This window comes from Hippopotamus amphibius, chromosome 2, assembly GCF_030028045.1.
Source record: "Hippopotamus amphibius kiboko isolate mHipAmp2 chromosome 2, mHipAmp2.hap2, whole genome shotgun sequence".
Taxonomy (NCBI): Eukaryota; Metazoa; Chordata; class Mammalia; order Artiodactyla; family Hippopotamidae; genus Hippopotamus; species Hippopotamus amphibius.
The window spans coordinates 165,375,973-165,400,932 of record NC_080187.1 but is presented as its reverse complement, the minus strand read 5'-3'; the positions used below and the strand labels follow the sequence as shown (position 1 = coordinate 165,400,932).

General features: G+C 39.8%; 1 protein-coding gene across 6 annotated transcripts in view; it reads left to right on the top strand.

Annotated features, from left to right (window-relative positions):
* AP4S1 (adaptor related protein complex 4 subunit sigma 1) overlaps nucleotides 1–24,960 on the top strand; it is a 49,639-nt gene that overhangs the window by 20,401 nt on the left and 4,278 nt on the right. For 3 of the 6 annotated variants that reach the window (XM_057720929.1, XM_057720930.1, XM_057720928.1), the window contains 3 exons: nucleotides 8,724–8,929; nucleotides 11,653–11,739; nucleotides 13,476–14,320. In XM_057720929.1, coding sequence (XP_057576912.1) covers nucleotides 8,792–8,929; nucleotides 11,653–11,739; nucleotides 13,476–13,637 — 387 coding nt within the window. In that variant the 5' untranslated portion in view covers nucleotides 8,724–8,791 and the 3' untranslated portion in view covers nucleotides 13,638–14,320. Of the gene's footprint in view, nucleotides 1–8,723; nucleotides 8,930–10,576; nucleotides 10,788–11,652; nucleotides 11,740–13,475; nucleotides 14,321–18,273; nucleotides 19,027–24,960 lie in introns of those variants that run through there. The other 3 variants (XR_009051236.1, XM_057720931.1, XM_057720926.1) reach the window with 3 other exon arrangements.

The window sequence follows — 24,960 nt, the reverse complement described above, 5'->3', positions numbered from 1 at the left end:
ATTTATTTATTTTATTTATTGGCTGCATTGGGTCTTCGCTGCTGCACACAGACTTTCTACAGTTGCGGAGAGCAAGGGCTACTCTTCATTGCAGTGTGCAAGCTTCTTATTTCAGTGTTTTCTTGTTGCAGAGCACAGGCTCTAGACGTGTGGGCTTCAGTAGTTGTGCCATGTGGGCTCAGTAGTTGTGGTGCACGGGCTTTGTTGCTCCGCGGCATGTGGGATCTTCCCAGACCAGGGCTCGAACCCGTGTCCCCTGCATTGGCAGGCAGATTCTTAACCACTGCACCACCAGGGAAGTCCTCACCAGTTTTTCATTACTGTGCTTTTCTGCTCTGTGACCCCCTGCAGGGTACCACATTGCATGTAGTCATCCTTATCTCCTTAATCTTCTCTGACCTGTGACAGGTTCTCATTTTCTTTATTTTTCATGACTTTGTTTGGGGGAGTACAGCTCAGATATTTTTTAGAATGTTCTTTAATGTTGTTTTGTCTAATGTCTTTTCTCATGATTAGAATGGGTTTTGGATTTGGGGAAAAATACCACAGAGGTGAAGTACTCTTCTCAACATGTCATTGGGGGGCTGGGGGGGGGCACGACATCATTGGTGATTTAGCCTTTCATCACTTGGCTAAGGTGGTGTGTGCAAGATTTTCTACTGTAAAGTTACTATTTTTCATTTCCATCCTCTGTTCTTTGGAAGTGAGCCCCTAGGTTTAGCTCATCCTCAAAGGGATGGGGGGAATTAAATTCAACCTCCTGGAAGAGAGAGTATCAGCATACATGTTTCAGATTCTAATGTCCCATTCATTTTTTCAGTCATGTATTTAAATCAGTATGTACTCATGTATCCTTAGTTTATATTTTGGGATATAATCCAGTACTGTGTTATTTGTTGTTCACATCTTTCTAGCTTTGGCTTTTGGGAGCTCTTCCAGATTGTCTGGTCTGTTGGTCTGTCTCTTTTTAACAACTTTATTGTGATATAATTCACATACCATAAAAATCACCCATTAAAGTGTACAGTTCAATGGCTTTTATATACTCACATATTTGTGCAACCATTGTCACAACCCCACACTTTTTAGACCTCACCCTGCAAAACCCCACCTCCTGGCAACCCTTTGTCTACTTTCTGTCTCTATAGATTTGCCTATTCTGGACATTTCATATAAATGGAATCATATAATATGTCATCCTTGTGACTAGCACAGTGTTTTCAAGGTTCATCTGTTTGGTCTCTTTTTCTGTCTTTCTGTTGTTTGTTTTATTTCTTGTTGTTTTTGCATGATTTATGTCTGGTCTCTTTAATCTTTATTCAGATGTTCCTTCTACATAGTTATAATCCACATGGGTATCAATTTGGTGTTCTGATTTTGTGACTTAACACTATGTTATCTGCATTTTCCCATTCTTCTCATTGTCTGCATATTTATCTTAATGGTTAAAAAGCATCAAGTTGGTGTTCATTTAACTTGGTTCTCAGTTTGTAGTATTCGGGCTTGTTTCATTTTTTTATTACTGTAAATGATGTTATTATAAACATTTTCATGCATATGGAATTTTAATTATACCTTAGGATAGATTTCCAAAACTGAAATGTTTGGGTTGAAAAGAATCATTTTCATGATTCATTTGTTGCATTCTACCAGGTTACCTTGTAGAAAATTTGTAACAAATTAAGGGATCACTAATAATATATACATATACATACCTGTTTCCTTATCAGTATTTTTTTTTCTAATTTAATACACATAAAGGGAGGAAATGAAAGAAGTCAGTGTGCTAAATATTTTACAAACACTGTATTACTACTTCATTTAATCTTTGCCACCACTTTGTAAGTTAGATATTATTCCCAGTTGACAGTGCAAGGGCTGGGTGACAGAGGCCCCTGGAGTTGCAGCCAAAGGGCAGATACCAAAGATCAAGTTGTGGAAGATTGTAGAAATCCAAACCATTTCATTAATAACCGAGCCTAGAGCAGGAATGGAAGCCAAGAAACTGGACCATCAAGACAAAGACCCAAGAAACCTGAGCTAGATTGGTTCAACAGGAGGTCCTTTTGATGAATTCAAAAATACATCTCTTTATTGCTCTTTTATAGGATCTTGTTAGTGGACCAGGTTCATTTAAAGGTACCAGAAGAAAATAGACACTAATTAAACTAGCCTCTTCACGTTTTAGAGTTCATCCATCAGATTTATGTTTAAAAAATAAAGTTGCTACACATGCATGAGTATTTACGTGTAAATGTATAGAAAATGTCTAGAAGGATATGCACTAAACATATTGAAAAACATCAGTTCAGTCTTTGGTGAGATGAGAAGGATTTGTGGTAGCAGGGCATTTTATATGTCTGCTTTGTTTGAGTACTTACGTGATTTTTTTAAGGAAGGCTTATTGCTAAACAAAATAAGCTTTCATTCATTCAACAAGCTTTTTTTTTTTTAATATATTTTGGCCTCACCACACAGCATGTGGGATCTTAGTTCCCGGACCAGAGATCGAAGCTGCGCCCCCTACAGTGGAAGTGCAGAGTCTTAACCACTAGACTGCCAGGAAAGTCTCTCAACAAACACGTGCTGAACGCTCACTATATACTAGGCACAATGCAAATATCTGAAGTAAGATTTAGACCCTACCCACAAGTTCATGGTCTAGTATAGTGTTTTTCAAACTTTGGGTCACAGTCCTTCAGCAGATTCTGAAATGTAAAATCCGTGGGTCATGTTGGATTATAACTCAAAGTATAAAATAAAATATCCATTACTGAAAGATATAAATAAATGGTTGAATAAGTAAAGGAATAGACTAGATCTCCTGTGCAGTAGAATTTCAAATAATTTTATGTAGATACACCTACCTCAAAGAGATCGAACATAACTCCCTACCCCTTAAATGTGGTCTACACATAATGACTTCCTTCCAATGGGTACAATATGGAAAGGGCAGGGGGTGGGGATAGGGAGTAAATTTACGGTAAAGAAACCTGATAAAAACTACCTCAGCCAGTTGACCAAGGTCAACATCAGCAGTGATAGGTCATGTTGATAGTATGTGCCCTTGATAGGATGTGATGAAAATGGCACTTAACCTCTGTTGTCTTCCTCCTCAAAACCCATAAACCCAGTCTAATCATGAGAAAAACATTCGACAAATCCCAATAGAGGGATATTTTATAAAATTCCAGATCAGTGTTTAAGACTGTCAAGGTCATCAAAAACAAGGAAAGTGGGCTTCCTAGGTGGCGCAGTGGTTAAGAATCCGCCTGCCAATGCAGAGGTCACGGGTTCGATCCCAGCTCCAGGAAGATCCCACATGCCGCGGAGCAACTAAGCCCGTGTGCCCAAAAAAAAAACAAGGAAAGTGTGAGAAACTGTCAAAGCCAAGTGAATTCCAAGGAGATGTGAAGATTAAATATAATGTGGTATCCTAGATGGGATCCTGTAACTGAAAAAAAGATATTCGGTAAAATGTAAGGAAATCTGAATAACTTATAGACTTCAGTTAATAATAATGTATCAATTCATTAATTGTAGCATGTACACCATACTAACTAAGATGTTGATAATAGAGGAAACTGGGTGTGGAGTATATGAGAACACTCTATACCGTCCTTGCAATTTTTTCTATAAATCCAAAACTGTTCTAAAAAATAAAATCTATGGAATTAAAAAAAAAGAAAAGAAAAAGAAAAAAAACAGTGGGAGACTTCCCTGGCAGTCCAGCGGTTAAGACTTTGTGCTTCCCAGGCAGCGCGGGTTTGATCCCTAGTTGGGGAAGTAAGATCCCACATGTCACACGGTGTGACCAAAAAGTTAAAAAAAAAAAAAAAAATCAGTGGGCCACCACAGCTAGCATTTTTCCTCAATGTTTTATTATGACAATTTTCAAACATACTGCAAAGTTGAAAAGAATTTCACAATAAATAACCATATACTCACCACCTAAATTCTACCACTAATCTTTTACTATATAGTCGTCCATCCCTCTGTATCCGTGGGAGATTGGTTCCAGGGGTCCCACACATACCAAAATCCATGAATACTCAAGTTCCTTATATAAAATGCTGTAGTGCCTGCATATAACCTTCACGCATCCGTCAGTACACTTTAAAATAATTTAAAGTCATCTAGAAATAACTCTAAATTACTTATAATAACTAATTCAATGTAAATGCTATGTAAATAGTTGCCAGTGCACAGCATACTCAAGTTTTGCTTTTTGGAACTTTTTGAAAATTTTTTTCCAAATATTTTCAATCCATGGTTGGTTGAATCTGTGGATACGGAACCCACAGATCTAGAGGGCCAGCTGTACTTACTTTATCATATATCTAACCACCTATCCATCTGTCTACCCATCCATTAATTTATTTTAGTTTTTTGGTACATTTCAAAGTAAATTATAGGGAGTTCCCTGGTGGCCTAGTGCTTAGGATTCTGGACTTTCTCTGCCGTGTTCCAGTTTCTGTCCCTGGTTGGGGAACTGAGATCCTGCAAGCCATGCAGTGCGGCACCTCCCCACCTTGAATAAAGCAAATTATAGACATCAGTACATTTCCCGCAAATACTTCAGCATGTATATCATTAACTACAGTGTTCGTTTCTTTTTATGTAAAATTAACATATAATAAAAGCATGAATCTTTAATTTACATTTGGTGAGTTTTGAAAAATCCATACATCTGTGTAATCCAAACCCCTCATAGCTGCATTTTTTACAAAATGAAATGTCATAGAAGATACTAGAGTACAATATACAAAGTATGGGCAAGTATTGTTTTATGAACTTCCATTCAGATATGTAAGTACCTGTATACTGGGTCACAATGTAAAATATATCACAGTGTAAAATACATCACAATAAAAAAGTGAAAATCACTGGTCTTGTAGGGGAGCTCAGAATGTAATCAAATAGTGATTATTTAGGGTGCCAGGTTTTGTAAGATACAGTGATATGTTCAAAGAAAAGGTAGCCAACTTTTTGTGGTTATGAAAAGGGATTGGGATAGGCAGGAAAGGCTTGTCTGAGGAAAAGGTGATACGTTATCATAATGACATAGGCCAACACTTACATAGCACTCACTTCATGCCAACTGCTAAACACCATTCTAAGGATGTTATGTATACTAACTACTCCTCACAACCTAGGAAGTCAGTACTAATATTATTCCCATTGTAACTCAGACTGAGTACAGAAAGATTAAGTAATTTGCCCAGGATCACAAGACTAATAAGTAGTAGAGCTCTATCTAGTTCATGCTTTTGACTATTTTACCCTATGAGTACTATATGTTTTTTTTTTTTATGGAAATTGGCTTTTTAACTTGGGGGATTTTATTTTACTCACTTTCATGGGGAAAAAAAATGTTTTTGTCTGATATTACCTGAGTGTGTGTGTGTGTGTGTCTTACAATATTATGATTCTGGAGTACATAGAAAGCATTTAGAACTAGAAAGGATGTTAGCCTTCATCAAATAACATGTTCATTTCCAGAAACTCCCTACTCTACTGTGAATTGTTTGGTATTTTCCAAATTAATTGTGCAGCAGCATTAGAAAAGATAATGTTGAGTTGATCATTCCCAAAGCTGCCGGAAGTTGATGCTTAATAAAGTTAAATGAGAATTTAATGACAGTAGTATACTGAGTGAGGCACAGGCGATGTGAAAATTAAAGACAGCATTATGTTATGAGTCAAGAGACCAGAATTCAGGACTTGGCTCTACGTCTCAGGTTACCAGTATTCCCGTCTACAAAATGAAGGGAGTGCACATCAGAGATGACAGACACAAGGTGCACATGTTGCCACACCCTGCTTCCTAACCCACAACTGACGTTACTAATTATTCATGACGTCCTTTTGTTCTGAACCTGAAAACAGCTTCAGATTCCTTCCCAACACAGTGCTCGATGCAGTTAGTACAGTTCATCACAGTTGGCACCCAAGTTGGCATCTATTTGTCATCTTTGGATATGACAAACTATAAAGATTCTTCCAGTTCTAACTCCCAAAAACACACCATCAGAAATATAAAAACTGTGACCAATTCAATATTTACTTCAGTCTTTGCAGTCTCTCTTTTCTCTAAGCATTAAGTTTACATCATGTAGGGGGCTGGGACATTGATCTGCTGATATTTTACCGTGAATCTACCAGCCTCTGTAGCCTTGGCCTTTAGGCATCTTAGCACCCTTTGTGTAATGTCTTCCCCAATAAGGTTTCCTTTCTTTATTCTTCCTTGATTTTTCACACGTATTCACACAAGTTCTTGGGTGTGGAATCTTCTAACTTCTCGGCAATCAAGACATCTTCCCCCGACTGTGTGTTTTGAATATATTAAAAGAGGAAGTTCATACCTGCTCCCTGACCACTCCCAACACTTGTCTAAGCATATTCCTACTTATTGCCCTACCTCAGTTTCATAATTATTTGATCACCCTCCTCCCTGATAATTAGTAACGAGAATAGGTGCTTATGTCGTTCATCTTCAGCTCTCAAACATGAATCTGTCTCTGGGTCTCTGCATTGCATATTTTGGTGTTGTATATTTTATATAATAAAAATAGTTTACAGTTTTGCTTGTCTACTTTATTACCGCTGTGTGCTCCTACAGTTGTAAATTGTGTAATTGTTTATGAGTATGCAAAAAAAAATGATGTATTCAAGTCTTTAGATGTCTTCAGCTACTATTTTCAAGACTTGAGTCCTAATGCGTATCAGTTCAGCACGTCCTTGTTTGTCATCCTTGCTCTTGAAGTCAGTGGGAAGGAATGCTGTGCTTGTAAGGTGGAAACCTATTTGATCCCTTGGTGTAGCATCTCAGTGATATTCTTTTACATCTCATTTTACCACTTAATGCAACCAGGGCATTTAAAGACAAAGTTTGGCCATGAGTACCTTTGAGACAACATATATTTTTTCTTTTACCTGGCAGTTGGATCCAGGGTATAGGATTGTAATTTCTAACTTTCATAAAGATGGTTTTAAAATAACTTTGCTGAAAGGGAATAAAAGAAAGGATGGTAATCTTAATTTATTAGTCATCTGCCATAATTTACTGGCAGTAATTTGTAAAGAGGATAAAAGCAGCACTTAATGCCAAGTAATTAAATAACACAGAGTATGTTGCAATCCCACCTACAGTAGTGAGTTTATCTTCCTGGAAAAGGGAGTGAATGACCGCAGGCCTCCCCCATGGCACAGCTGTCAAATCCCCGGCTGAGCTGGTCGAGATGACATCCTGTTCTGTACACCAAATGAACCCAGCAGCCCCAGGCTTTGCCAGACTGGATCTGGCTCTAACCAGCTCTTAATGTTTGGAATTGTTATGAGATAACCACCTGTCTGATAGGGTTTAGGAAACAAGAGATGAGCTAGGAGGGCAAAAAATAATATAAAACTTAGTTCAAGTATTATCTCATAATCTTTTGCAACTATTCTATAAAATTATTCCACATTTTAAAATTTCACTTAAGAACTATTGTTAACCTTGGTCTTTTGCACTGATATGCAAAGATATTATAAAATGTGAATGTGATATTGTAAGATTGACCAATGAGACAGCTCTGATGCTCATGATGAAAGAACTGGCCACTGGTCGAAATTGTGCGCCTTTGCACTGATTATTTCAAAAACTATATCAAGTATAAGAATAACAAACGTGAGATTCAATACATGAGTATTGACTAGTTTGAAATAAAATCACAAGCATGAATCCCAGATGATGAGGAGGAGGAGGAGTGTCCTGGATCTGTGCACGTGCTTGGCCTCTGAGCTGCATCTCATCCCTGACACACAGTAATCCAGGGGCGCTGGGTCCCTTAACATCCATAAAATTCAATTTGCTTGTCCTTAAAATGGGAATAACAGAAGTTCCTGCCATAGAAAATTGTGAGAACTAAATAATGTATGTAAATTGCTCAGTACAAGACCTTCTAGGACTTGGTATAGGGTCTTATTCGAGGACTCTGACAAATAGTTGATGTTACTACTGCTTCCAGCACCAAGGCAAGAAGAGCCTCACTGCAGATCCTGTCTCCGTTGTCCATAGAATAAAGTTCATATTCCTTAGCATCACTTCTAAAGCCAATTTTATCTTATGTGAGCAGCTCAGTTTCCTACGAGTTGCCCCCTGACCTGCAACCAAAATGAACTTCCCAGAGCTTTCATACCCCTATTTTCTCTGCCTCAGAGTCTCTCCCTCTGGGTCATTCTTCAAGATCTTGCTTAAATGCCCCTTCTCTGGGAAGCCATTCCCAACTCTCCCGTGATGCTCCTTGGCCCTGCCTTTTGTGCATCACAGGTATACCTGTGGTGCACAACTATATACCTGTCCCAGTTATAACTCATCACCTTGTACTGCTGTTTCTTGTTTATTACCTATCCAGCACCTTTGCTAGCTGTCATGATCAGAAGATCAGAGATCGTTACTTCCTCGTCTCCATATTCTCCTGGTGCTTGACACATAGCTGGCACCCAACAAGACTGATGAAAGAATTGAATAAATATGAGTAGAAGTACTGTGGATACTGAAAAATGTTTTGGAGGATAACTAAGGAAAATTTATCCTTAGCTATTTATTAAAACCTCATTTAGTTCGTGGGAGTGAAGACCAATGTCATCAGAAGACATTTTACTTCTGGTTCATCCATGGAGCACATTTAATATGATTCTTGAGAAATTTGATCTTGCTCTTCTGTTCTTTTACTCTTCAGGTTCTGGCTACAGCCACCACTTGCCATAACTTTTGAACTATATTGGGAAAAATACTGGCCAGAAAAAAATGATAAAATTTTTCCTCATGGTGAATAAACAAGGGCAGACCCGACTTTCTAAGTACTATGAACGTGTGGAGATTAATAAGCGTACGCTTCTGGAAACAGAAGTCATAAAGAGCTGTCTCTCTCGATCCAATGAACAAGTAAGTTTCTGATTCTCTCTTTATCTCTGCATTCAACTCAGCAGTGACAAATCTGTGATTACTGAGTCTCAAGGGCCATCGTTTTCTTTGAACTGCATTCTTTCAATAGCTATTAGAGAAAATAAACAAATGAAGTGAAATGAAGACTGGAGCATAGCTCTCTTTATATCCCCTTAAGGAAAATAAAAGTAAAGAAAACCAGGAAAAGTCTTGGGTTTCTATTTAGTTCAGCATATTCGTCTCATCGCACTATGGAAGTGGCAGCTCAAATATATAGTCCTGCTAATAGACATACTTTCTTTTTGTTCATATGAATTCAGCCCTTGGAACTCTTAGGAGTGCCTGTAGCAGATGGCTTTCTTTAAGTCGAAAGATGAAGGTCAGATGACCAGCATAGAGAGGAACAGTCAAGACCCACTTTGTGCCTGAGGATAATAACATGATTCTCACATGGAGTGCAGTTTTTCTGCTTATCATTTTTATAAATTTACCACCAACATAATACTGGAATGAGTAACTTGAAAACAACCAACTTGATTTGAACTTCTTTTATTTTATTATATAGATGGGAGAAATGGAAGTTTAAAAATTCATAAGGGGCTTCCTAGATGGCGCAGTGGTTAAGAATCCGCCTGCCAATGCAGAGGTCACGGGTTCGATCCCAGCTCCAGGAAGATCCCCCATGCTGCGGAGCAACTAAGCCCGTGTGCCAAAAAAAAAAAAAAAAATTCATAAGAAGCAACAAATCTACCCATTCTGCCAAAATTGAGGTTAAAGTAAATCATTAAAATAATAGTAAGTAAGAACTGTAAAAACAGTCTACTTTTACAAAGGACTTTAATTGGAGAATTACTTAGTCCAGGCCCTAAACTTGGAATCCTTTGGAAATCACTGAGCAAACTAACACAAAATCAGAAAGCTTATTTAAATCACCCACTAATTTGCCAGTTCTCCTTTTCACTGCGTATGTAGTGGAAACCACTGGTAAGTCATAAAATATTAAGCTACGTCAGTGCTCAGAAGTTACGTATTGGAATTGTTTCCCTTGGCTTCTAAATTGATTTTCCAGTAGGAACATCTCAGACCCCTCTTTGAATTACTACCTTGGCCTGCCATGGCACACGTGGCCTTATATTGTTGTCAAAAGGAAATAGAAACTATGAAAGGACTGTGTTAATAGCCATACACCTTAAGTAAAGGGAAACTGCAGAAGCATTTCTGTTTGAATCTTTCTACAGAATGCAGGCACTCCACAGTTTCAAACATCATCTTCATTGATAGGTTACCCTCTAAAATACAGGCTTTGGAATGAATATACCATTAAATATTTTTGAAGCAGTTCAAATTATCTTAGATTTTGAAGGGAACCCACTGGACTTTTGGCCTAATCAGGTACCAAAGTAACACAGTCTCAGCTTCATTTTTATTTTATCTACAAAGGTGCTTTGATACAATTTTTTGTATGTCAGAATCTCCTGAGAGGCTTTGAAAAATGTTCCTCAGTTCTTTCAAATAGGTTTCCTTGAAAGATCTGACTGAGCAGAAATTATGCTGGCCCTACAGTGAACCAAAAGCTGCAGAATGGTCCTGGACTTAATACTTTTATCCTAATTTCAAATAAAAGCCTCAAACCTTTCCATTATATAGGATCATTGAATGCCTTTTCCGTGGAAGAAATGCCATAATCAAAACCTGCAGCTTCAGGAATTCCCTGGTGGTCCAGCGGTTAGGGCTCTGCACTTTCACTGCTGAGGATGTGGGTTCTATCCCTGGTCGGGGAGCTAAGATGCCACAAGCTGTGCAGCTTGGCCGAAAAACAAACAAACAAACCAAAAACAACTTGCAGGTTCATTCCCAGGTACATCTGAGTGCCATAGAGCAACATATCGCAGTGCAAAAAGTCATACAGTTCTTGCTCAATCTCGTTTGGTCAAGCACACCCAAAAATCCAAAGGAAGGGCAACACTGCCTTCAGCCTGCTGTCTGATTCCTGTCCACCCAGTGCCTTCCCCTCCCCCGTGTACAGTGGCTTTAGGAGAGAGATGCATGGGAAGGGAGTTTTTTCTCTGCTAGTCAGTAGTGATAAGCTAGTTATTCCTATAAAGCAGTATTTACAATGGGAGATTTTTGTCTAGTATCTGCAACACAAAAGCCATCTTTAAATAATTTATAAAAAGAGCCTACATGATCTTTTCATGGGTCTAGAAAAAAGAAATTAAAAAAAATTTTTTTTCATGTGTGTATATGCTCTGTATATTTGGCTCTTCAATGACTATCAAATAGTACAAAACGGAATCTCTGATTGCTTCCAAAAAAGCCTAGGGGAGATGGAAAGAAGAAAATCTTCTTTATCATGTTGGCTTATTTTCACTTTGGAGGCAGTGTAAAATGCTGATTATTTAGTAGCCTTTTCTTTGCCTGCTGAGTTCCACACAGAGCCAAGCAAAGGAATGACAAGTACACTGGTGGGAACCCATGTGAACACTTAGGCTTCTTTCCAAGACCGTTCCTCCCTCCCACTAGAGGTACTTCCAAGTAGTCTAGTCCCCTGAGTATCGTGAGGAGGTGGCCGACAAAGATGGTGTAACCTCTTAATGTTGTATATTTCTTGGAACGTGTTGACAGATACTCAGAACCTAGAAATTATGCATGCCATTTAGAAGAAATGGGTCTTCAAACAGGGGTCAACCACAGGGATTAATATCTAATTGTGTTTTGTCTAGTGCTCTTTCATTGAATATAAGGATTTTAAGCTGATATATCGGCAGTATGCAGCTCTCTTCATTGTGGTTGGAGTTAATGACACTGAGGTAAGATAACAGAAGAGCTTATGGAAAATACAAGAAAATTAGGAATAACAGTCCAATTTTTATTCCTCCTTAAACTGACGTTTACTTTTTTTTAACGCTCATTTTTTTTATTTTTTATTTTTTAAATTTTTTTAAGAACTTCTATTGAGATATAATTGACATACAATAAACTGCCTATATTTAGTGTACAATTTGATTTTTTTTCCTTTTTTTCTTTTTTTTTTTAAATTAATTAATTTATTTAATTTGTTGCTGTGCGCGGGCTTTCTTTTGTTGTGGTGAGTGGGGGCTACTCTTCGTTGTGGTGCACGGGCTCCTCATTGCTGTGGCTTCCCTTGTTGTGGAGCATGGGCTCTAGGCACGTGGGCTTCAGTAGTTGCAGCACATGGGCTCAGTAGTTGTGGCTCATGGGCTCTAAAGCACACGCTCAATAGTTGTGGCGCACGGGCTTAGTTGCTCCGCGGCATGTGGGATCTTCCTGGAGCAGGGATCGAACCTGTATCCCCTGCATTGGCAGGCGGATTCTTAACCACTGAGCCATCTAGGAAACCCCAATATTTTTTTTCTTATTAGTAATGTGTATATGGCAATCCCAATCTCCCAGTTCATCCCACCCCAACACCCCTACCCCGCTTTCCCCACTTGGTGTCCATATGCTTGTTCTCTTCATCTGTGTCTCTATTTCTGCCCTGCAAACTGGTTGGTCTGTACCATTTTTCTATATTCCGCATATATGTGTTAAACTGACATTTTCTTCCTCACTTACCTCCATAAGAATTATCTTGACTCTTGAAGGATATTGGTTTTTATTAAGGCTGGGGAAAGCTGTGTGGAAGAGATAAACCCAGGATTTTTCTTGGATTAGATGAGCAGCTTGTGGAGAACCACAAAACCACAGAATGCCTTCCTCAACCCAAAGCAATACCAGTTTCCTGCCCTCATTCTGTGTGGCACAGTGGGGCAGCTTAGCCAAGGGTAGAGGCTAAACAACTGTGGCATTAAACATAGGCTGACATATCAGAAGCCAGAGCAAACTGTAAATATGAATTTTTAAAAAATAAATAAATAATTAAAAAACAGAAACAAAACAAAAAGAACAACAACAAAAAACCCCGTATCCAGTGGCTTTCATTGTATTCGGCTAAGGTTGTAAATATGATTGTGTTTTGATTATGTCTCATCAGATGTGGTTCACCTTTTCAGAAATGTTAGTCCCAGATCAACAGCACCTTTGGCCATGGAATCCCTGAAAGGGCATTTAAGATCTAAAATACTTTGAAATCTCAGTTGATTGTTTTTTTATCCATGAACCAAACTTTGAGATGGTTTCCCTGTCTTCACAGATGGAAAAGTGATGACATGAAGACCCTGAAAAAATAACAACAGCAAAAACAAAACAAACCTGGCTTCAGCCAGCTGGTGATAAAGTCAGGGAGTAGACCTCAAAACTGTAATCACCAGACTCAGTCTGGTTTCCATTCAGCTAGATTCATCACGAACTTTTCAAAAAATCTTAGAGGTTAAGGTTTTCTACATTTCCCCTATTGATAAGCTTCTTTTAAACAAGTAAGTGCTAGAACTATTCTGAATATTTGTCAATAGGAAACTGCTTTGCTCACACTATCTGTTTACCAAGCCAAATGCTCTAAAATCCGGCTGCTGACTGGGCAGCTCCATGTCTGATTTCCCCAAGAGGTCATATGAAAACTAATTGCACCCTTCCTTTTTTATTTCAGAACGAAATGGCAATTTATGAATTCATCCATAACTTTGTGGAAGTTTTAGACGACTACTTCAGCCGAGTGGTAAGTCTAATGACTAAAAAATGGTTTTCTTCCTTAGCCCCATTTCCCAGAAATGGGTCTGTATTAAAAATATGTGTTAATATAGAGCTTTAACGTATAAAAGCTAAAAATCAAATGATGCCAGATTTTCTTTACCTTTCCTTCTGGCTCATCCAAAGTGTTAGAAACCTACGTGTGTCTTAGATCTTTATAAAGAACCAGTTCTATAAGACTAAGCACCTCTTGTGTTGTTCTCTCAATTAAGATATTTTGCTAACTTCCCATCTCTTTTCTTCTTTCTTCTGCTTCCCCTCCTAAGACACCAGGACCCTTTTAGTTTAAGAATCATATCCATCCAAACCCTTGCTTTGAGGCTCAAAACCAACTCCCCTTAAGGAATACATGAGTTCCTTTCCAACAGTCCTTTATTTTAACATCTGTATTGAAATGTAACTTAATAACATACAATTCACCCATTTAAAGTGTATCATTTTTAGTATGTACCCAGAGTTGTGTAACCATCACCACAGTCATGTTTAAAATATTTCATCATCCCAAAAAGAAACACCATACCCGTTAGCATTTCTCTCCCAGTTATCTCCTCTGCGTGCTCCAAGCCCTAGGTAATCTGTAATCTACTTTCTGTCTCTATAGGTTTGCCTGTTCTAGTCATTTTATATAAATAGAATTATATAAAGTACAGTAATGTGTGGTCTTTTGTGACTGACTTTTTTTACTTCGCATAATGTTTTTAAGATTATGCTGATCACGTAACATGTATCAGTACTTCTTTCCTTTTTATTGCTGAATAACATTCTACTCTACAGATATATCACATTTTGTTAATCCATTCTTCAGTTTATATTTTTTGGCTATTATGAATAATACCACTATGAACACTTGTGTACACATTTTTGCGTGGAATCATGTTTTCAGTTCTCTTGGGTATATTCCTAGGAGTGGAATTGTGGGGTGATATGGTAACTCCATGTTTATCATTTTGACGAACTGCCAAACTCTTTTCCAACGTGGCTGCATGATGTAAATTCCCACCAGCAGCGTATGAGAGTTCTAATTCTCCACATCCTCACCAAACCTTATTATCATCTGTCTTTTTGATTACAGTCATCCCAGTGGGTATGAAATGGTATGGAGGCCAATAAATTGTGATTTTGATTTGCTTTTCACTAATGGATAACAATGTTGAGCATCTTTTCATGTATGTGTGTTTTTTTTTAATAGTTCACATTTATTTATTTATTTATTTATTTATTTAGGCTGCATTGGGTTGCTGCATGTGGGCTTTCTCTAGCTGCAGGCTTGGGCAAGCCAGGGCCATTCTTCATTGCAGTGCATGGGCTTCTCATTGCAGTGGCTTCTCTTGTTGCGGAGGATGGGCTCTAGGCTCGAGCTTCAGTCGTTGCAGCATGTGGGGCTCAGTAGTTGCAGCAGCAGGCTTCAGTAGTTGTGGCTCATGGGCTTAGTTGCTTCGCAGCATGTGGCATCTTCCAGGACCAGGGATCAAACTTATGTCCCCTGCATTGGCAGGCGAATTCTCAACCACTGTGCCACCAGGGAAGTCCCTGTTTGCATGTGTTTATTGGCCATCTGTCTTCTTTGGAGAAATGTCTATTCACATCTTTTGCCCAATTTTCAATTGCATTATTTGTCTTTTTTATTATTGAGTTGTAAAAGTTATTGATATAAGATATCCCTGGTGGCGCAGTGGTTAAGAATCTGCCTGCCAATATAGGGGTCACAGGTTCAATCCCTGGTCCGGGAAGATCCCACATGCCACGGAGCCACTAAGTCCATGTGCCACAACTGCTGAGCCCATGCACTGCAACTACTGAAGCCTGTGTGCCTAGAGCCCGTGCTCTGCAACAAGAGAAGCCACTTCAATGAGAAGCGCATGCACTGCAACGAAGAGTAGCCCCTGCTCGCCACAGCTGGAGAGAAAGCCCATGCACAGCAACGAAGACCCAATGCAGCCAAAAATAAATAAAATAAATTAAAAAAAATTTTTTTGTAAGTTCTTGATATATTCTGAGTACAAATCTCTTATCAGATATGATTTGAAAATATTGTCTCCATTCAGTGGTTTTTTTTTCAATTTATTGATGGTGTCCTTTGAAGCACAATAGTTTTTAATTTTGATGAACTTAAATTAATTTTTCTTTTGTTGCTTGTGTTTTGGTGTCATGTCTAAAAAGGCTTTGCTTGACCTAAGGCCATAAAGACTTACTCTTATGTGTTTTTTTCTTGTTTTTTCCCCAATTCAGACTTTGTTGATTTCAATGTCATATTTGTTTTATATATGTAATAGTTTTAGCTCCTACATTTAGGTCTCTGATCCATTTTGAGTGGTTTTTGTATATGGTTTGAAGTAGGGGTCTAACTTCATTCTTTTGCATGAAATATCCAATTGTCCCAATACTATTTGTTGAAAAGACTATTCTTTCCTCCCATTGAATGTGTCTTGGCACCCTTGTCAAAAATCAATTGACTGTAAATATAAGGCTTTATTTCTGGACTTTCAGTTCTGTTCTAATGGTCTATATGCTTATGATGACTTTAGCTTTGCAGTTAGTTTGAAATCTAACAGTCTTTTAAAAAAGAATTGGTGAAGATGTTTTACTCTACTACCATAGACCTTCCTGAGACTTGGTTAGACATTCTTAAGAAGTAGTAGGGGCACAAGCTGATTTTTCAATGTTTTGTTTGTTTCATTTTGCTCTTAAATAAAAGGATTATGAAGGAACTGTTTCCAAGCTGCTTCCTCCTGAGGCAGTGAGTGGAATCTACTCCATAATTTTGAGTGTACTCCATTTTGAGTGCACTAAAGCCTGCTAAGGGCAAAACTCATGTTAAAAGTTATATCTTCAGCCTAACTCCTAATGCCAGAAGTAAAGTTTGGCAAACTCCTTCTTTATAGTATAATCAACTAGCCTGTTTTCATTGCCTTAGTGCAATTTATTCTCAAAGTATGGTTCCTGGACCAGCAGCATAAGTGTTACCTGAGAACTTGTTAGGAATATAAACTCTTGGCCTACCCCAGACTTTTGAATTAGAAACTCTGGGTTGAGACGCACCCAACTGTGTTTTTGTGTTTTTTGGGGTTTTTTTAAAATAAATTTATTTATATTTATTGGCTGTGTTGGGTCTTCATTGCTGGGCACGGGCTTTCTGTAGTTGTGGCGAGTGGGGGCTACTCTTCGTTTTGGTGCTCGGAGTTCTCGTTGCAGTGGCTTCTCTTGTTTGCAGAGCACGGGCTCTAGGCGCACGGGCTTCCGTAGTTGGGGAGCATGGGCTCGTTAGTTGTGGCTCGCAGGCTCTAGAGTGCAGGCTCAGTAGTTGTGGCACATGGGCTTAGTTGCTCTGTGGCATGTGGGATCTTCCTGGACCGGGATCGAACCCGTGTCCCCTGCATTGGGAGGTGGATTATTAACCACTGTGCCACCAGGGAAGCCCCCAACTGTGTTTTCACAAGCCTTCCAAGTGATTCTAATGCATGCTTAAGTTTGAGAACCACTGTCTTAATGCATGAGGCTTGCTGTCAGCCATTTCCTAATTCAGCGGTTAGAGCTGGGCAGTTGTCTAGTGGCCAGTGACATGGTCATGCATCTAGCTAGGAAGGGATTGGTACCCTCTAAAGCGGAAAGAGGGCAAGAGATCGGTCCATTCCAGAGACAGGCCTTGCAGCGACAGGGGGCATTGGGGCTGGTTTTAAAACCCATCTTCTTATTGATTGCTTGGAGAGAGCACCGTACACCAGCACTTCCTGTCCAACAGAACTTTCTGCAGTGAGAGAGATGTTCTCTATCTGTGTTGTCCAGTGTGGTAGGTGCTAGCCACATGTAGCTCTTGAATACTTGAAATGTGATTAGTGTAGATAAGGAATTGAAATTTTAATTTTATTTAATTTTAATTGATTTAAATCGCCACATGAGGCTGATGGTTACCATATGGACAGCATAGCTCTAGTTCCAGCTTATGTCCTAATGACTACTCTCTTAAGACAGACTGGTTGTAAGTCAGGGTCTGTGATTCAAAGCTGGCCATGGTTGGTCACTTTAAGGGAACACCTATTGGGAAGAATATAGTTTCCCAAAATAGCAGTGTTTTAAACCTGGAAGAATAAAGAGTGAGTACAAGCACTATCATTGCTAAGGTTTTTAAAATTATTATATTCGGTAACTGAGAATAAATAGCAGGTTGCTGAATTTTAGCTGTTATTCTAGGGAGAGAGTCAGTGACCACATAAACCACAGAAGTAAAGATTAGAATTTAATTTAAGCTATGTGATTATGCAGGGCTTGGACAGTACTAAGGGATGACCCTGTTTAGGATGACAGTAGCAAAAAGAAGAGAAAGAGGAGAGAGAAGAATACCCTGGAAAAGAAAATAGAATCTGTCCCACTCATGGAGAATGCCCTGTCATCTAAGATTTATTTTTAGGTTTGTGAGTTTTCAGCAGTCTTTCTGGGGCTATTTTTAATCATAGAGTTTCCAAATCTTAAATTTGGAGATCAGTCTCTTGCTGTCTGGGCCGAAAGAAGCATCTTAGCTTCACGTTCCAAAACAGAAAGCCAGCCCAGTTAGCTTCAAAAGAGGGAGTTTTGCAAGAGATGAGGGCTGTTGCTGTTGAGGAAGTGTGATCAGGGTTGTCAGTGCTGCACTTGACAAACCTTAAGTCCTTTCAAATAGGAAGCTAGCTGTTTCATCTTTCCTCCCTCTATGACTTTTTCAGGACATAAATTTGTTCCTTGAAAAAAAAATTAAAAATACACATGAGCAGAAAGAAAGGGCAGATCACCGGTAAGCATGCTGTTTATTGCTACATACTATTAGGTACATTTCCATTTAGGCTTTATGTAGCTGTGTGTTATCTAACTATATCTAAATCCATCTACATATATACAGGGGATAATGCTGTATATACCATTTTATGACTTGCTTTTTTATTTACCAGTATGTCAGGACTTAGGGTACCTATGTCATCATTTATGGATTTGCTACAATTTATTTAAATAGTCCCCCCCTTGACAGACACTTAGCTTGTTTTCAGTAATTTGCTACTATAAATAACATTACCCTGAATATCCTATCACGCATAGTTGTGCCATTACCTAATTGTTTCCTTAGGATGAACTTCTGGAAGTAAAACTGATGGATTCAAACCGTGTGCACATTATTACGTTTTTTGATATACCTATCAAATTACCTATGATCTGTAATGGTTGAATTAGTTTATTCCCTCTACACTCTAAAAGTGAATTGTTCTAGCCTATAAAAGTCCTCTAAACTGCAGCCTATTTCTTTTTTTAAATCACTGTTCCAAACTCCGGGCCTTCCCGCGCTCAGGCTTCTATGTACAGAGCAGCCTCTCCCACCTGCTTTCAGTCTGGCAGCCAGAGCAGCAGCTGTCTCTGCTAAGTGTATTGTGTGACAGTGTCTCCTTCTCATCCTTGAACTCTTTTCTCTTTTCCAGAGTGAATTAGATGTATCCTTTTTCAATGCTGTGAGCCAAGTTTTCCACATTACTTGGCAAAGAACAGGCTAGTCCTGATCAGGTAAGTGCCATGGGGCAGGAAACCAGTTCAACAGATTCCGGAATCCGGAGGGCTAATCATCACCAGCTCTGACAAGACAGCCAGAGGTATAGGTGCTTTGCAGAAAGCCTCCACCCTTTTTCACCAGCTCTGACAAGACAGCCAGAGGTATAGGTGCTTTGCAGAAAGCCTCCACCCTTTTTCACGAAGACAATTCTTGTCTTTTTCCGACAGGGCGATGCTATGGTGATAGTTAATAATCACTGTTAAATATTAATTTAACTTACTCATATGGAACAGACCTTTGCAGAAGTTAAATAATACAGCCAGAAAGTGCTTGGTCCTGCTAGAGGGAATGGATTTTCATGGCTCTAGGTATAAATCTCCAGAAATTCCCCAGATGATCAGAAGAAGGCCTTCAGGGATGATCAACCGGAAGGTTAAAGAAATTGCCTGGCTTCTATTTGTTTCCTTTTATAGCAGAGGAAGCTCTCCTTTTCTCCTCTTCTCCTTTTTAAATGAAAGTATCCAAGCGCTCCAAGAACAGGCATGATTTGCTTAGAATACTGCAGGCCTGCGGATTTTGGCAGGAGCCCACTGGGCTTTGTGTGAGTGAGCTGGAGGCAAGTTGTCTTTTAATTTTTACTTCACAAATCTGCTTACCACTTGAAAGCAATAAATAGAAGGGCCCTTTGAGAAAACATCAGGCTTGAACCTAAAATAGTAACATTAATTATAACAAATATATATTAATTATAACATGTTTGTGTGTGTGTGTGTATTTGCATACATATATTTGGGTGTGTGTATACACACACTTACATATATACATTAGACACCTATGTCCAGAAACAGTATGCCAGTATATTCTGGGGAAATGGCCATTTACCTTTTACTATTGACAGAAAATGTCATGTTGATAAACTTCATTTGCAGGCTATATTTGGAAGTCTCTGTAAATTAACTGGGGAAATCTGAGTGCCCTCTAGTGGTGAGTGACCTAAATCTGTGGTCCTTTTGACCTAGGAGACCCAAGACTAGGCTGCATATTAGGGTGTATTTTTATTCAACATATAACATTCCATTTTAACTAAGTCCTTTAAAGCAAATCAAAATAAATCTCTTCCTCCTTGTACGGTAATAAGAAAAATTCCTTTTGATTTAAGAAGTCATCAGGAAGACAGCAAAAGCTAATAGACACTTTATTGGGAATATAGACACCCAGTTCTGCTTTCAGTGCTGCTACCAACTACCTGTGTGTATCAGACAAGACACATAACTACCTCATCTCAGAATGATAGAATTAGATCAGAAGAGTTTTAACACTCTCTCAGCCTTAATATTTGATGTTGCCATGACTAGGTAACTGAGTTGAGTTTTCTTACACCTAGAACAGGATAGGAGAGTCTTGTTAAGTCTAGATAGTCAGAGAATTAAAGTGAATCAGATGTAATAGGATGTGTATTATAGTTGGACTCACTGTGTTGATGTATCTTCCATATTGACTAGGTGTTTATTAGAAGTAGAGATGGGTTTGTCTTCGTATCCCTCGTGTGTATAGCATAGGTCCATGTTATAAGCTCCAGCATTCCTGTTTGAATTTAATTTTCGCAGCAAAGCACACGATTTTCATCTTTTCCCCTCATTTTACTTAGTTTCATTTTTGCCTTCTCTTCATCTCTGACCAACGTATGTATTTCCTGTCCTCAGGAATTACTTAGGCACATCCACCTGACAGATTAGGAACCTTGTGTAACTTAGAGAAGGGAACTAAGTCTCCCCAGACCTGGAAGTGTGTATCTATGCTGGAGCTGTAAGTTCACGTGGCCCTGCCAGAGTCTCAAAGTGCAGCAGGTGGTGGGGCCGACAGGGCGTGGGATGCCTCTCTTCTACTGAGATTCTATCCTCAGCCATCTGAAAAATGTCAGATTACAAACCCACGACTATTCTGCCTCATACATGGTTTTTGTTTGTTTGTTTGTTTTTTGTTTTTCCAGCCAGGCCGTGTAGCTTGTGGGATCTTAGTTCCCCGACCGGGGAGTGAACCTGGGCCCCTGGCAGTGGAAGCGTGGAGTCCTAACCACTGGACTGCCAAAGAATTGCCCATAGTTCTGTGTTTAACTGTCACGTTGAAGAAGTCCAGGGAAAACATCAGTTTCTTAACAGTAACACAAAGGAGACTTTTAAAGGTGTGGTCTCACACGCATTCTTCTTCACCACTCTGGTAGGATGTAACCAGGAACCTGCCAGAGCAGCTAACATTGTGCCGGGAAAGCCTCCTTAGGCCTTGAAAGGTTGAACCAACAGCTGACATAATTGCAACCTGGAACTGGTTCTCCCAGCACTCAGAACATGTAACCTTTGTGTTTGCTCAGATTAAGAAAGCCTTCCAGGTCAGTCTACATGAAACAGACACGATTTAAGGCTCAGTCTTGTTGCAGCAACAGGAAGGTGGGAGTCAGAACCTTGTGGAATTCCCAAGAAGCCCTTTCCTGGCAGTCTCTCTCTAGAGACTTTACCAACCCTGAAGGCTTTTAAGAAGGGAGCAGTTTTCCAGAGTCTGGAGGGTTAGACGCTGGAAATTAAATGTATCGTTTACATTTGTTCTACTTCTAGGAAGACTAAGGTTACAGAGCAAGGCAGATGCGTTACTAAAAAGAAACGACCTAAGCTCAGGAAATCAGGACAGAATTTCTGTCTTGTTGAAAACCCTTCTACTAAGTGGAAACCCTCTGTTGCAGAGCAGTGTCGGGTGGGGCAGCCCGTACCCGGGGGACTAAGCATATGGGTGACCTACATCGTTCACAAGCGCTGAAGCAGCTCCTATACCCTCTTCACATTCCACTCCACCCACGGGGCTGATATGTTGCCGGAAGACTTATCTCAGGAGACTTTGCTCTACCTCATACCTTGGTAGGCTTATTTAAGACTTCAAATTCCACAAATTAAGATCGTTTTTAGGAAGCAACTGATATGTGTCTCAAAATGTGTTCCGCTCCAGAGCCTCAGGTTTGCTGAATTCTCCAGACAATCCATCATTCAAAGGAGCAGTCCGACCCCCTTCTGCTAAATAGTCAGAGGATGGCACCAATGAACAGTGCTGTGTGGACGTCCAGTTCCTCCTCCGTTCGGTGCACACCTAATGTGTGTGAAGGTACCGAAAACCTTGACACCCCTTTTGGTATTTGGTGCCTTTAAAGAGGCTTAGAGACTGGGTTTACTTTAGCTAGAATGGAATGCAGCAGTACTGCCTTTAGACCTGGACCATCAGGGTCCCCTTCCTGGGCCCTGTGATGTAGAGGACCCCACTCTAGCTCTTCTTCAGCAGCACCTCTCTCCGTGGGGTAAAGATGCTTACCCAGAGCCTGCAGGGACCCTATCCCTTCTTTGACCACCCTCCAGCTACCTCAGTCCCTGGACATCCCAGCGCCTGCTGCCAGGGCCTGTGCGGGCCCCTCTCCCACACCCACCCCAGGACTGAAGGCAGGAATGATAGAGAGGCTGGGATGCTAAGGGGGGTATTCCATATGCATGATGGGAAGAAACGCCAGGAACACGCTAGGGTCCCTATTTAAATTCTTGTACCCCTTCCCCGACAAATATAGACTAGGTCTAGAATCCAGAATGTTTTCTTCATTCAAAAATATCTTAAAAACGTAAATGTTCTAAAGATTTTTTTTTTCATTTCACAAGCTCTTAAAGCCCAAAAGCCTAAGCAATGAATTCTAGAACCTTAAAGCTTATGCAGGTGATGTGAAGAAACATGCTCTCTTCACTGCAGCTGCGTGTGGGGGAGTAGGAAGGGCCTCCATCCTGCTTGTGCTCTCTGTGACTCAGCTCGTTACCTACGGGGGTGTGCCCTGGAGCACTGAGCTCACCAAGCCAGCGGTAAGCAGCACCACCGAGATCTGCAGTCAGGCCCCAGGCCCCAGGCCCCAGGGGGGCGGTGTCTCTCTGTCCTTCCTTCATTACTTTCCTAAAATCCGAAACACTTTTAGAGGTCCAGAAACTAGAATAGGCCTTCTCCAAATAGGAGATAATTTCAGCCTGACTTAATGAGAAATCACAAAAGTACGTGTTCAACTAGGGGCTATGGAAGTACTGGCAAGACCAAAGAAATTCTCTGGGGAAGCCATCCGACACTGAAGTGGCAGCTTCTAAGGGAACTGAAATTTTCTCAATGTTCTCTCAGAAAGTTACAATAGTTCATTGTTATTACAAAAGGGTTTCTCCTGAGGTGTGGTGGAGCATGTGACTGCATCCGGCATGACGTGCTAGTATCGGAAAGGAGTAAACCAGCTTTCCCACTCCCTGAAGGTTACTTTTAGAGTCGTAGGGTTTGACTACTTTGGAGCTGGAAGAAAACTACATAATCATCAAGTTAAAAATCTCACTTTTTAGACAAAGAGGCTAAGGCTCAGAGACTGATACCAGTTCTGTCCCCAAGTAGCTCTATGGATTGATTGTCCCAAAACAGAGCTACTTTGGGACAGAGCTGGTACTGGTCTCTGAGTTTCCAGGGCCTTTGATTCTGGGCTATTAATTTAAGATTAAATTTGACACACTTTTTGAAAATTCATAATCATCTGGAGTAGATTGTAGCAAGTGTCTAAGAAAACGTTTATAAAGTGCCTGTCACCATGGTGTCTTGGTGTTTCCTGAATCAGGGAAGAAGTTTTAGAGAAACACTAGTCTTTGAGTTGGAGGAGTCAGAAATATTGAAAAATTTTGAAGAGTACCTGAATGTCTTGATAAGAGCATGCTTTTTAAAAGGGAAGTTTACATCAGAGATTTCTAAACATCTTCTTTTCCTTTTGAAAATATGTCCATTGAAAGCAGGGCTGCAAGAGAGGGGAATATATACAGCTGGTCCAGTCTTTGGGAAGGGCAGGCACAGAGGGGTAAGGGGGCCATGGCCCTCTCCAGCATGAGAGTTCTAGTCAAGTCATGAGTGGTGAGTCTCAGAGTTACGAACAGTCTACAAGGGAGTCAGCCATGCACCTGGGAAAGGGATGCGAAGGTTCCAGATTAAACAGTTCGGCTGTTTTGGCTTTCCCTAGCCTTAGCCATCTCTCTGTATCCTTCAGGTGTGTTTCTGAGTCCCTTAGGTGCCATATTCATCCCCTACTATTCCTCCTGTCCTTCCCCACCAGGTCCCTCTGCCTTACCCCCAACTCCTTTTGTTCCATGCTTCTGGGTTCTATTTTACTCAGGAATAGAGGCAACAAGTTATAAGAAGCAACAGTTTGGGAAGAAAACAAGAGAAATGACAGGCTCATTGACCCCAATGCTGACTTTGATATACACCTGGATGTCTTTGTTGCTCTCAGAATATGAATGGATCTTTAAGGAAAACCTACTTAACAACAACAATAAAAAAACACTCCTTTTCAGTGACCTAATTCACTAAAGACCATACTAAGCCTAAAAGTGAACAGGAGTCTATTACAAGGAGAGTATATCCAGAACTCTGCAGAATCTTCATGATGATAATCTTCTATACAGTGTATTTGAGTTTCTGTGGGAAATGTGAACACACTGACCCTTTGCAACTTATCTAATACCGTGGGAAATTGAGTTAAAGTATTAAAAAAAAATGATAATACAAAAAAAAAAAGATAATACTTTTTTTCCCATCCTACTTAAGGAACATTCCTTAGCTAGAAGAAAAGAAAGAAAGAGAGGGAGGGAGGGAGGAAAAGAAAGAAGGAAAGGAAGGAAGAAAGAGGGAGGGAGGGAGAAAGGAAGGAAAGAAGGAAGGTCAAATAAGAAAAGATGAGATCTGAGACCAAACTCTAGAAGTAGAAAGTTTAGTTTCTAGGCCTGGCTCTTCCCAGAATTGCTTTTGAGGTCCCACTTGAATGTATGCTGCTGAGTTTTCTCTT